The sequence below is a fragment of the Bos indicus genome, chromosome 21 (assembly GCF_029378745.1).
Source record: "Bos indicus isolate NIAB-ARS_2022 breed Sahiwal x Tharparkar chromosome 21, NIAB-ARS_B.indTharparkar_mat_pri_1.0, whole genome shotgun sequence".
Taxonomy (NCBI): Eukaryota; Metazoa; Chordata; class Mammalia; order Artiodactyla; family Bovidae; genus Bos; species Bos indicus.
The window spans coordinates 69,270,454-69,282,921 of NC_091780.1; the positions used below are offsets into that span (position 1 = coordinate 69,270,454).

At 65.5% G+C, this 12,468-nt stretch overlaps 1 protein-coding gene across 6 annotated transcripts in view; it reads left to right on the forward strand.

Moving 5' to 3' along the window:
* Window positions 1-1,580: 1,580 nt before the first annotated feature.
* INF2 (inverted formin 2) overlaps window positions 1,581-12,468 on the forward strand; it is a 28,057-nt gene continuing 17,169 nt past the window's right edge. For 5 of the 6 annotated variants that reach the window (XM_070775843.1, XM_070775844.1, XM_070775845.1 and 2 more), the window contains exon 1: window positions 9,661-10,832. In XM_070775843.1, coding sequence (XP_070631944.1) covers window positions 10,746-10,832 — 87 coding nt within the window. In that variant the 5' untranslated portion in view covers window positions 9,661-10,745. Of the gene's footprint in view, window positions 1,747-9,660; window positions 10,833-12,468 lie in introns of those variants that run through there. The other variant, XM_070775847.1, reaches the window with a different exon arrangement.

Sequence of the window (12,468 nt, forward strand, 5' to 3'; positions counted from 1 at the left end):
CCCATGAGTCAGTGACTAGTGCCAACCCCCCCGCACTCCCCCGGGAGGGGCCAACTGCTGGATCCCAGGGAGCATGGAGAGGCCTGAAACCCAGCCCAGGGGAGCTAGGAAAGCTTCAGGAGGTCGAGGAGAGGCCCAGGGCGCCGGGCGGGGGTGCCAGCCAGCCTTCCAGGCAGCAGCACGTCTGCAGAGCTAGGATTTGCGCATTCCAAGAACGGCTGTCCCAGCACGGGCGGCCGCCACACGCACAGGTCACTGGCTTTACGGTGTCCAGGAGCCAGTGCACCCTCCTTGGTGGCTCACCTGGCACGCCCGGCACTCATTCCACACTGGCCTGTTGCCAGAAGCTGCTCCCACACCAGGGCGGAGCCAAGGAGACTCCGGGGGCTGAGGCCGCTGGACCGGCAGGGGCTGCATCCGCCAGTCTCAGCCCCGCCCCCGCAGGGGCGCGCTGGGCACCAAGGGGTGTGTGCTTGGCCCCAGGGAGAAGACGGAGCAAGGCTGTGAAGCCACCTGGACCCCTATCTGAAGGATCTGCTCCCAGCTGCCCACCCGCTGTGAGCCCTCAGCCCCCAGCCCCACTCCCCCAGGGTCCAAAGGCCGCGGTCTCGGGGGAGATTTGATAAGCCCAAGCCTTCAGTGCAGATGTTTCACCCACTGCGCTCATCTCACCAGTAAGTAACCTTTAGGCCGAACCGTCCATCTCTTTAACAGATGGGGAACTACAGCTCAGCAGTTCAGGTAAGGCCCTGCCAGTGCAGGACCCTGCGGGCAGGGTGGTGTCTCCCCCACCAGGCCTGGGGCTGAAGGCACCCCTGCCCTTCCCCCAAGGGCTGGCCTCCTGCTGTGCCATGCGGGCCTCCCCCCCACACCCTAGTCTGTAGGAGTGATGAGGCAGGACAGAAAGAGGGGGAGGCACTCAGGCCTGCTGCCTGCAGCCAGCAGCGTCCAGGCCCAGAGACCACTCAGACCGCATCTCTGCTGGGGACCAGGGACCAGGTCCTGGGCTGGCCCCCCCTGATGGGGGCGCTCTGGAATCCAGAAGACCAAGCTACCATAAGGGGACCCCAGGCGTCAGTTCGCGGGGTCAACTGGCCCGAGGGGGCTCCCACGCGGGGTTCAGCGAGCACGGCCCGGGAGGCTGGTCAACCTGCCGCCAGGCTTTGACAGGAAGCCTCAGTGGGTAAGCCGGTTACCTGGCGCGCTGCCAGGGGGCCCTGCAGGAGGTTTGTGGGAGGGGGCGGAGCAGCGGAGCCCAGGGAGGGTGGCGGGCAGAGAGGGCTGAGGCTGGGGGTCCACTTTCAGAGCTTTCCCGGGACCCCCACTCCCCGCTCCGAGTGTCCCACCCTCCAGAGCCACCCCCGCCCGGCAGGAGAGAAACTGGGAGGGCCGGGAACAGATCGAGCCCTGGCGTAGGTGGCGCGGGTATTTACGGGCTTGGGGAGAGTCCCTGGGCGCCCCGCCCGGGGGGCAGCGGTGTGCGGGGGCTCGGGCAGCGGTGTGCGGGGCCTCTCTAAGAGCCCCCCAGTAGACTCCGCCCCGGGCCCGCGCCCGCTCCCCACGTGGCCACCAGCGGGCGGGGCTGGGCGGCGCCTCCTCTTCCTCCCGCGCGCCCCTCTGAGCCTGAGCCCCAGCCCGAACCCGAGCCGTGCGGAGCCGCAAGGTGGGCCGGCAGCCCGCGGCCCCCTCATCCGACCCCGACCGAACGCTGGCCCCATCCCCGCCCTCGGCCGCCGTCCCTGTCCGGTAAGTCCGCGCCCTCTGGGCCGGCCGGGAGCCGCGGGGAAACTGAGTCGGGGCCGTGGGGCGCTTGCGGCTCGGGAGCGGAGTTGGGGTAGCGGCGTGTGCAGCCCGGGGGACGGCCCGCAGCCCCGCGGCGCAGGGCAGCTGGGTCCCAGCTCCCGGGCGGGGATCCCGCGGCGCCCCGGCCCCGTCGGCTCGCGCCCCGCCCCAGACTGCCGGCCCCGGCGCGGAGACGCCGCCCGAGCGCGCGCTGCCCGCGAGTGGTGGGCCGAGGGCCGGCCGGGCCGCCGCCCTATCCAGTGCCGGCAGGTTTCCCCCGCCTTGCGGCCGCCACATCCTGACCATGAATCAGCCACAGTTGGGAAAATAAACTTCATTTTCGCGACCGCCGCCCCGGTGACACAGGGCACGCGGTGGCCTGCAGCCCCGGCTGAGCTGCTGGGTCTGTAGGTGCCGGGGAGCAGTGGGCGCAGGGGCCTGGGCACCCCTCAGGCAGGCCTTGGGGGATTGAGCCCCCGGCCCTGCCCTCCGTCCTCCGGAATAGGGCTGGCAGTCTGGCCCCTACTCCTCCAGACCCACCCTGGGACCCCGTTCCTGGGGAAGAACCTGGGGAGTGACCACAACCTCAGGAGGGAATCTGTACCGCCCCCCACCCCCAGCTTGCCCGCCTGACCCCTGAGGCCCCAGGCTGCCCCTCCCCAGCCAGACACACCAGGAGTCAGAGGCCCTGTGATGGCCAAGCCCTTGCCCCAGCCAGGAATCAGGAACAAGGCCAGAGGTCGGGCACACCCATGCAGGATCAGGGGTTGGGAAGTCCCCTCCCCACCAGCCCTTCCCCCTTCTTCCTCTGGCAATGGGAACCGCCAGGACTCTGGCCTTCTCGGGCCTCAGTTTCCCTATCTTCACCCACAGAGTGGGGACAGTGGCTCAGGCCTGGACCTCCTATGTCGCCCAGCAGTGGAGGAGTTGGGGACCCGGAGCAAAGCCCTAAACTCCCTGGCATGGCTGCCCAGGGCAGGGGAGGGGGCAGGGGGGTGGCGTGTATGCTGCGGCCCTCCTGCAGCTGCTGCCAGGGCCTTGGGTCCCAGTCTGGAGTCTGAGACCTCACACCGTTCCCACCCACCCCTGTCCAGCCCAGCACCAACTTTCTGCTCAAAGCCCAGTTGGTACCGTCAGCCCCTCTCAACCACTGCCTAGGTCCACCCTCCCAGGAGCTGCCAGTGCCCAGCTTGGAGCTGACAGGTTATCAGGGCAGGTGTGGGTGGAGGGGGCGCTGGCGTGAACCCTGGTGACTGGTGAGGCTGCCCTCCTGTGACCCACGCAGGTGGCCATTTCCCCGAAGGCTCTGCTCCTTCGTGACAGAGAGTTAACCACCAGGTGAGGCCTCCACTGCGTGGAGGTGCTGACGGGCTGTCGGAGCTAATTGCACACGCCTCCCCCTTAAACCGGGCCCGGGAAGCTGTGCCCTGAATAGACTCCGTTTGCCTTTCGTCAAAGTGCAGTTGTCTCCCTGGTTGGAAAAGTGAGCTGGTTCGTGAAGGTGGCGGGAGGGAGGGATGGATCCTGGGCGGTGAGAGGGGCATGGCCCTGCGTGCAGGCATGACTAGCTGGCCTGGCCTGGACCCAGGCAGCAGTGTGCCCAGAGGTGGGCTCGAGCCCCTGGCTTGTGAGGGCGGCCAGAGGGGGATCCCAGAGGTGAAGTCCCCGCCACAGCCCGAGGGTCTGTGGGCCGAATGAATGGAGGAAAGGAATCGGTGAACTGGCCTGAACGTCCCCACCTGCTCTCTGACTATCACGCCCCCCGGGTGAGGGTTGCTTGTGTTTCACAGAAGAGGAGACCAAGACGGGGTGGTTGGTTGACAGGATCAGTGCCCGCCGTCCTGGAAAGAGGTGCCAATGAAGCCCCTACTGTGTGCACCAGCCTCTACAGGGGCTGGAGCGCGGTGTTCACCATGCTGGGCATGGGGAAACTACTGTCCCGAGGGGGAGAGAAGTGGGCAGCCCGGGGATCCAGAACCCGGAGGCCGGGCTGTCCCCCTGCCCCTCGTCACCCCCGCAGTCCCCACAGGAACAGCAGGCATGTGGGTACAGCCGCCTCAGGGTCCCGCCAGCGACGCTCTGGGAGCTGGGGGAGCTTCGTCCTGGCCGAGCAGCGCCCCCTGCCCCTGGGCCTGCAGTGGGGGGCAGGTGCTGGCCCACCCTCGGGGTACCGCCCTGTGTGACTCCAGAGCACAGCAGCCCTTGCAGACTGATGGCAGCGCTGGACGCCAGGAGCCACATGTTCTTCGAAGCAGCGGACCCTCCTAGGAGTGGGAGAGGGGGCAGACATGGGTGGAGGGCCCCCCTGAGCTGTCTGAGGACCGAGGGGCCAAGGGCGAGGGCGAGGCCACTTTCCTGCAGCCCCCGTCCCCCCACCCCTCCCTCACCCCGACTCTTTCCAGCTGCAGCTCCTGAGGGCCCCGCTCAGGCATCCCCCTGCTCATGGGCTAGTCCTGAACCCTCCAGCCCCCGACTTGGCGAGCTGAGTCCCCATCAGAGCACCCTGGGGCCTGATAGGGAAGGAGGCTGGACTAGGGGACCACCTGTTCCCACGAGGCTGTGCCTGGACCCCAACAGGGAAGGCAGACCCTCGGGAGAGGCTGTGCGGCCTGCACTGCTGGGAGGCCCGCTCGACTGGGGCCATCGAGCGGCGCCCTCCTTAGATGGGAAGCCAGCCTGTAAACATGCTTAGGGAGGTGTGGGAGAGCGTGTTTTGCACCCCTTCTGCAGATGGTGCCACTGAGACCTAGCATCAAAGGTGAGCGCTGTGCGCTGTGGGTCGGGAAGGCGGAGAGGGCCGTTCCGCTCTGGCCGCATGAACAGCCCTGGGTGGTGCTTTCCCAGGCTCCTCGGAGTCCGCACTGGGCTGCTGTGGGCAGAGGCCCAGCCTCTCGCCCCGCAGGCAGTGGTGGGCCCCCCCCCCCACACCCACGTACACACGCTCTCCCAGCAGACCCCGCTGCGGGGCAGGCACTGCTCTGTCCCTCAGCTTGGCCTTGATCCTCGCCCATGCTGGTGGATCCGGGCGTGGATACCAGCGTGGGCCCTGCCCAGCTGGGTGAGGGGGCCTCAGTCTCCCCGTCTGGCCTGGTGCCGGGTCCTCTGGGACCCTGGGACGCAGCCTCAGTGTGGAGCCTGCCTCCCTTCACCCATGCGCCTGGACCAGCGTCCCCGTTTCTGCTCACGCACAGCTCTGCAGGGCCGCCCGCGCAGCAGCCAGGAAGCAGACATCTGCTCTTTCCCAGGCCCCCGGAGCAGGGGGTGTGGGGGGCGCTGGCCATCCCCCTTTCCCGCCTGGCTCTGCCGCCCCACATGCACGAGTGTGAATGGCCTGAGAACACCAGCCCGGGGTGCCCAGATCAGCTGCTGCCCACTTTGGGGACACCCATGCCCACCACCCCGCCCCTGTGCTTCCGGGCTGTTCCCTGGGGGCAGGATCAGGCTGTCCAGATGGAGGCACGGCCAGGACCTGGGCGGTCACCTCTGAGAGGAGCGGGGGAGCTGGCCAGGTGGGCCCGGCCCTCTGTAGGCGGCAGTGACTCAGCCAACCCAGGTCCCTGGACAGCATCCTGGCCATTTTACAGATGCGAAAACCAAGTCCAGGGTGGGCCTGGCCCTTGGTGCCTGGCAAGGAACAGCATGCAGCATCTTGTGCCCAACACTCAGGATCCTGCTCGCCCGGTCCAGTCGGGCTGCTGGCACCGGCCACGTGGGTCGGGAGGCCCAGGAGTGCTGAGTGGGGCCCTGGAAGGCGGTGACCCTCCCGCTCAGCGTCACCCAGTGAGCCAGCCGAGGAGGTGGCAGTGGGCAGGGGCCCGCCCTTTCTGGCAGTGGCGGGCCTGCTTTGCAGCTGGCATCCACGGATCTGTTGGCAGATTAGGGGGTGGGGTGGCATCAACCTGCTTATCCCTGGGTGAAGATAGGAGTCAGGGCCCAGGGGTCCTGACGTCCGTGCCCAAGGGACATGGCTGGTCCGCAGCAGAGCCTGGTCTCAGCTGGAACCTGAGCTGTCCCCTGCCCCCAGGCCCTGGCCACAGCCCCTGGTGGTGCCAGGCTCTGGAGGCTGGGCCCTCCCCCTCCCCACTCTGCAGCTTTGTTCTCCCTCCTCTGGGCAGGCAGCCTGGACCGGGGACACAGGACAGGCGGGGCTGCGGCTGGGGGGACCCTGGGGCAGGCAGTGGGTGGCCTTCATGTCTAACCCCAAGACCCCCAGACAGGCACAGGGTGGTCAGTGACTGAAGCTGGCCTGACCCCCTCCTTTACCCAACTCCGCGGATCCTCCCTGAGCGGCCTTCCCTGCAGGGTGCAGGGGCCAGGGGAGGGACCTACACTTCCTGCCCTGAGCTGTGTCTGCTCTTCGGGGAGAGAACCCGGGCAGAGGGGACGCTGGCAGTGAGCCCCGGGTCTGCGTGCGGCCCAGCAGAGCCTGCAGGTGGACGCTGTGGCCAGACACCTTGCCCCTTGGGGCGCCACCAAGTTCCTCACCCTCTAACCGCAGGCCTGCACACGTCACTTCCCTCAAGCGCCACCGCTGACTCTGCGATAGAGGGTGGCGGTGGTGACCACTGTCCCCATCGGCCCCCGAGCCGCTCCCCATCTTTCCAGCCTCAGGCCCCCGGAAGCTTGACCAGAACCCGAGACTGGCAGAGGTGGCCAGGCCTCTGGGCACTCCCTGTTAGCCCGGCTTGTTGTGCACCCGGAGTGCTGAGCCCAGAGAGGGGGTGACAGCGGAAGGCAAGGACGGACGCGGCCCCTGTGAGCCCGCAGGGCAGGTGGAAGCGAAAGCTGGGCTTCCTGGTGTCAGGTGCCTCCACCCTTCCTGTTCTCTCCCTGCACCCAAACCCGAGCTGGCTCATCCTGGGGGAGGGGGACTCCCAGAGCCCCTCAAGCCCGTTCCCAAAAGCCAGCACCCGCAGTGCCTAGCTCAGGGTGGACCCTCCTCCCAGTGCGCCTAGCGCAGGGGCGGCACCACCCACCGCCCGCAGTGGCAAGTGTCTCCTGTCGAGTCGGTCCCCTACGAGGGGCGCCCTGTGGGGCCCCCACCAACTCCTGCTCCTAACGAGGACGGTGGGGTCCAGAGAGGTCTGTCTGTCACCCCAACCTGACCCAGGTCCTGGGGCACCAGGGACCGAGCCCCGGCCTGGCTCCCCCGACTGCTGGTGCAGCCCGCCCGGGCCCCGATCCTTCTCTGCTCACAGCGCAGGAGAGCCGGCTCCTGGCTCTGGTGACCGAGCTGGGGACAGAGCCGCTCGGAGCCCAGGTCTCCCTGTGAGATGCCGCCGGTCGCCTTCTGCCACTGTGCTTGCGGACTCCCTTCCTCACTGTGAGACGACCGTACGCCCCCTGGATGCAGCCTCTCTTAGCATCTGGCGTGTGTCCTGTGTGACACACGCCATTTCACGTGGTTGGAATCCCACAGTGCAACCAGCCGCCTGGTGGTCGTCTCTGTTTCGTAGTTCGGCCCTGCCCTGGACGTCTTGGTGCCCACCCGCCTCCCCAGTCCCTCTCTCCTGCTGCTGGGTGCCACGGTGGCCAGCCAGCCTCCTCACACAGTGAGGCTCAGGAGGCAGAGTCCTCGCACTCCATCCTGGAGACGTGGGTGGCAGTGGGCAGGAGGGCTGTGTGGACAGGAGATGGGCCAGGGAACCGTGGGACCCTACATGCCTGAGGCCCTGGGGGATGCGCCCAAGCACGGGTGGACGGTGGGCGGACACTCAGTCTCCTCCCTGAGGCCCCCTGTCTGCAGGACTCCCTACCTGGGACAAGCCCAAAGCAGGTGACCAACCCACACAGGTCAGTCGAGATCCCCAGAGGACTCGGGGCCTGGCGAAGATGACACAGAGAAGCAGAGATTCTGGAAAGGAGGGAGACAGGAAGTCACGGCAGGGCAGCCTCAGCTCCCCCTCCCACCGGGCAGGGCCTGGGCTGCCCCTGAGCTCCAGGGAGCTGCCAGGAATGTAATCCAAGAGTTGCCAGGCAGTGGAAAAATTTTGGTTTTGTAGGAGCTAAAAATATTGTGTGGCAGCCCCTGCCTCCCAGTTCCGGAACCCCGCTCCTGCGGGTTTACCGCCCACCCCCGGGGAGACGAGCTCACTCTGTGCGCCCCGCCCCCAGCCTTGCTGGCTCTGGGCACAGAAGCACCCCAGCTCAGTGCTGATGCCAGCAGGGCTGCCCCAAGCTGTCTCGCCAGCTGCTAGCAACCGTTGCCCGTCACAGGTGCCTTCCTTAGCCCTAGTCCCTGCCCCAGTCCCAGCCCCCTCACCCTGCACCCCTCACCAACAGGGACTGCGGAACAGAGAACCCCACCCACTTCCACAAGGTGAGAGGCTCAGTCCCATGGCTGGGCTGCCCACCCACCAGGCTGCCCAAAGCCCAGTGGGCCCTGGACCCCTCCAGGGCCTCCCAGCCGCAGCTCAGTGCCTGTCCAGGACACAGCCCAGTGTGTGCCCGGCTCAGCTTCTCCATCTGCAGGGGCTGGTCTCTGGGGTCTGGGAGGCCAACTTTGACCCTGCCCTCTGCTACACACACACACACACACACACACACACACACACACACACACACACGCAGAGTTTGATTATTGTAGGCAGAGGTAATGGCTTCCTGTTGGTCAGCACCACTGCCCAGGTATGAGGGCACCCAGGTGGAGGGGCCAGCATCACCATGCCAGGCTGGCCATGTGCAGGAGAGCCAGATGGGTGTCTGAGGAGGTGGCACCTGTGTGGGCTGGGTGATGCCAGTGAGCAGGACACCCAGATCAGTGAGTGGACCCTGGGAAAGCTCAGAGGGAGACCCTATCTTCCAGAGCCCCAGTCGGATGGGGAAGGCATGACCCCTTCCCAGAGGACACCCCACATTAATGGAAGAAGAAAGATGAACGCTAAGAATCTGTGGGCAACGTCCCACAAATGTCAGAGCCTCGGGGGCTTTCCCTACAAACGGCCCTTCCCTTTGTCCGCTGTAGATTCGGTGGGGGGTGGGGTGGGCTGCTTGGAGGACAGAAGAGGTGCTGAAGAACCTGACCTTTCAGATGCCCAAGGCACAGGGTCTGGCCTGAGCCTCTTGAACTTGGACCCTGGGAGCTCCAGACTTTTTCAGCCTGCGGTGCTGATTCCAAATTCTGCGCAGGGCCTGCCCTTGGTGGGCTGGCCACGGCCCTCGCCTGAGGGAGCCCTGAACGCCGGGAACACATTCCTGAGCTCGGGGCCCCGCCCGGAACAGAGCTGCGCCCCCGCCCGCTCTGGGCCTCGGCTCCGCCCAGAGCACAGCCGAGGCCCCGCCCCTCGGAGCCCTGGTCTTTGCGCCCGGCCTGGCTGCAGGGTGGGCGCTCAGCCGGTGGACAGGGCAGGCCGAGGCTGAGCACGGCCAGGGCTGAGAGCCGGGCATCCACGGACTGAATGACCACAGCCGTGAGAGCCCGCCAGGCCCAAGTTTCAGTATGAAAACCCGCTGCAGCCCGCCTTCCGGCTCGCTGCCTCCCACGCAGGGTCCCTGCGTTGTCCCCAGGGGCCGTCGCCCACAGCCTGTGCTCCTGAGAGCCGTAAACGTTGGTTCCCTCGAGTCCCTCCAGTGTTCTCTGCAGAGATGCTCAGTCACCACCCAGAAGGGAACAGGCAAAGCTGTTTATTCGGAATTGCAGCAGCCAGGGAATCACCGCCGTGTGGTTACTGTATACATAGAACGCTACCTACACACCCTTGACTATGTAACACGTATTACTATGTTAAACTATTTTCTGTGTACAGGAAGCTTCTTTACAGGACGGGGCTTCCCGGGTCCTGATGGGGGCAGCAGGGCTGGGGGAGCTGGACGGCTGAGGGAGATGAGGGCCCCCACGCGGTGGCTGGGCGATGTCCTGTCCTGTCCAACTTTCTCTGCTTTGTCCTCGCTGGGAAGTGAGGACAAAGCCCAGGAAGCTGTGGGTTACTGATGAAGCCTGTGCCGTCGGGGGATGTCCCAGGGCCGTCGTAGGGCTTCCGGGGCTGTCGCTAGAGATAGGGGTCTGATGTCCTGCAGGTCTGGCCCACAGGGAGCGGGCCGCGTCCTGGGCCGCTTCCTGTGGGGGTGCTGGGTGTTCTGGTCTGGTGGCTGTAGCTGTGGGTCAGGGCTCTGTATGTGGTCTGCTGAGGTCCATTTACGTACTCACTCTTTATCCTGAAAAGTGGTGGGAATGTTTCTAGGAGGATGTCCTTGGCCTCGGGCCTGACCAGGTGGACCCTGGATGAGGCTGGCAACCTGGTAGGCATCAGAGGGAGAAAACTCACCCACCTCAGCCTCTGGGTCCCTAGCTGAGCTCATGCTCCCAGCTGGATGCCCCGTGCTCACTGGGCCGTGTGGGACGCGGCCAGTGGAGCCCTTTGCATCCTCTGACTGGCTCAGTGCCTGTGTGTGGAGGGGGTTGCGGACAGCCAGGGCAGCTCGGCTGCAGGACACAGGGCCTAGGGTCAGGCGGATGGTGGGCAGACCGGGCTGGTCACCAGCGGTGCTTCCCCTCCCCTCAGACCCAGGGGCTCCCCTATGGGGTTCTTTCGGGGCACTGAACCGGTGGCCCTGGGAATTAGGGGTGTGTGGGGAAACCTGGGCGGCACCGGAGGGGCAGCTCTGGTGGCCGGGTGGCCTCTGGGAGCTTGTTTCTCCACGTCAGGGGACTCCTGGGGCTCTTGGCTGGAGACACACTTGGACGCCAGAGTGCTGGCCTGGGAGAGTTCTGCTGTGTCCGCCCAGCCTGTGCCAGGCAGCCGGGGCCTCGGGCCAGGGGAGGCGGGGGCAGGAAGGGAGGGTCAGCTCTGGGTGCTCCTTAAGCAGCGGCACCCACGGCCGGTGGCAGTGTGTGCGGAGATCTGTCTGTCCGCGGGGCTCTTCACGGTGCTGGTGGGAGTGCCCCTCCCCCACACCACGAGGCTGCCCCAGAGGGGCAGCTGGGCGCATCGAGGGGCAACTGGGCGAGTCGGTGGGCAGCAGTGATGAGAAGCCAGGGGAGTGCGGGGGGCGGCCCCAGGCAGGGCCCAGCCTGGGTGGGCAGAGGCAGCCGGAAGGTCCTGCGTGTCTGGGTGAGTGCCTGGGGGCCTGGAGGGTGGGTTAAACCTTGCAGCCGTGGGGCGGGCCAGGTCCAGCACAGGGCCGGGGCCGCAGGGGCCCCTGGGGGAGGGCTGAAGGACACCCCGCATGCCCCCACCCCCACCCCCCCAGCTGCTGCAGCAGCCTGACCTGAGGCTTGGCCAGGGTCTGCTGAGAGGGCTGGAGCTGGGAGCACAGTGGTCAATGTCCCCCGCACCCCCGCCGCCCCAGCCAGTCTGCCTCCTGGGAGGACCCAGGGGTCCTGCAGGGCAGGGGGAAGGATAAGGGATGGGGGTCCCCCTGCAGACAGAGGAGGGGCTGCTCAACTGCCAGGAGGCCCCCAGGGGTAGGGGGAGGCTCTGGAAACTCAGGTGTTGCCAAAATCTTGACTCCTTGTCCACCAATGCCAAACAGAAGAAATGCAGAAACAGAGTTTGGTGGAGAGAAAGGGGCAGGCTCACTATTTGCCAGGCAAGAGGGAAACACTAGGCCAGTGCCTCAGAAGCGCTGCCCCTCTCTCGGGACGGGGGAGGCTTCATGACCTCGTAAAGGCCTTGCCTTTTTTTTTCTTTTCCTTTTCCTTTTCTTTTGCAAAGTTTCAAAATGGTCACAGCTGACATCAGGCAACTCAGCTGACATCACCAAGTCTGGTGTCCCTGAAGTTATCAACTCCTGATCGTCTTTTTGAAATGTAGAATGCTACACGTGTGGGGCTTCCCTGGTGGCTCAGTGATAAAGAATCCACCTGCCAAGGCAGGAGACCAGGGTTCAGTCCCTGGGTTGGGAAGATCCCTTGGAGAAAACAATGGCAACCTACTCTAGTATCCTTGCCTGGAGAATTCCATGGACAGAGGAGCATGGCGGGCTACAGTCCATGGGATCGCAAAGAGTCAGACACGCCGGAGCGACTAAAGCAACAGCAGCAAGTGAGGGTGGGGAGGATGAGGCCCGACACAGAGTACAGTTCGCCTGAAGTCAGAGAGTGATTAGCTCTGCTGAGGACAGGTCTACCTACGGGTGTTTGTTAGTGGCAACAGTTAAAGAATAACTAAGATTTTTAAACTCTTTTCGGCCTGTTTACGCTTTTTCCCCAGCCTGTTCACTGATTTCTTATTCTCCTTGTCTATCAGGAAAGTCTTATTTCTATCTAAGAAAAGCCTCACGTCTATTTTGCTGCTGCAGATTCCCCACTGCTAGCTCATCCCTCCGTATCAATGGAGGAAGGGAAACAGGCATCGTTCCCGTCGAACTGAGGGCAAAGCTTCAGTTCTGCTCCCGTTTGACAAACATCAGCTGCCTGGCCCAGCGGCCGGGCCGTCTCCTAATTCACAGGGGAGGACACCCAAGACCCTCACCCAGGGTGGGAGGGGCCTCCAGGAGTGACCAGCAAGTGCTGGGGACCCCGGGCCCTGCCGGGCAGCCGCACCTGGGCCCTTAGCCCCTTCAGCCTGTCTCCCGCATGACCCCAGCTGGCCTCCGGGGTCTCCCCCGTAACTGGCCAGAGCCAGCAGCCTTTAGGGTGATGCCACAGTGGGTGCCAGCCTCTCAAGGGCCCCAGGCCACCTTCTGGGGGCCAGCCTCGCTCTACCATTTCCATCTCTGGGACTCTGGGCACGTGCGTGACCCTAC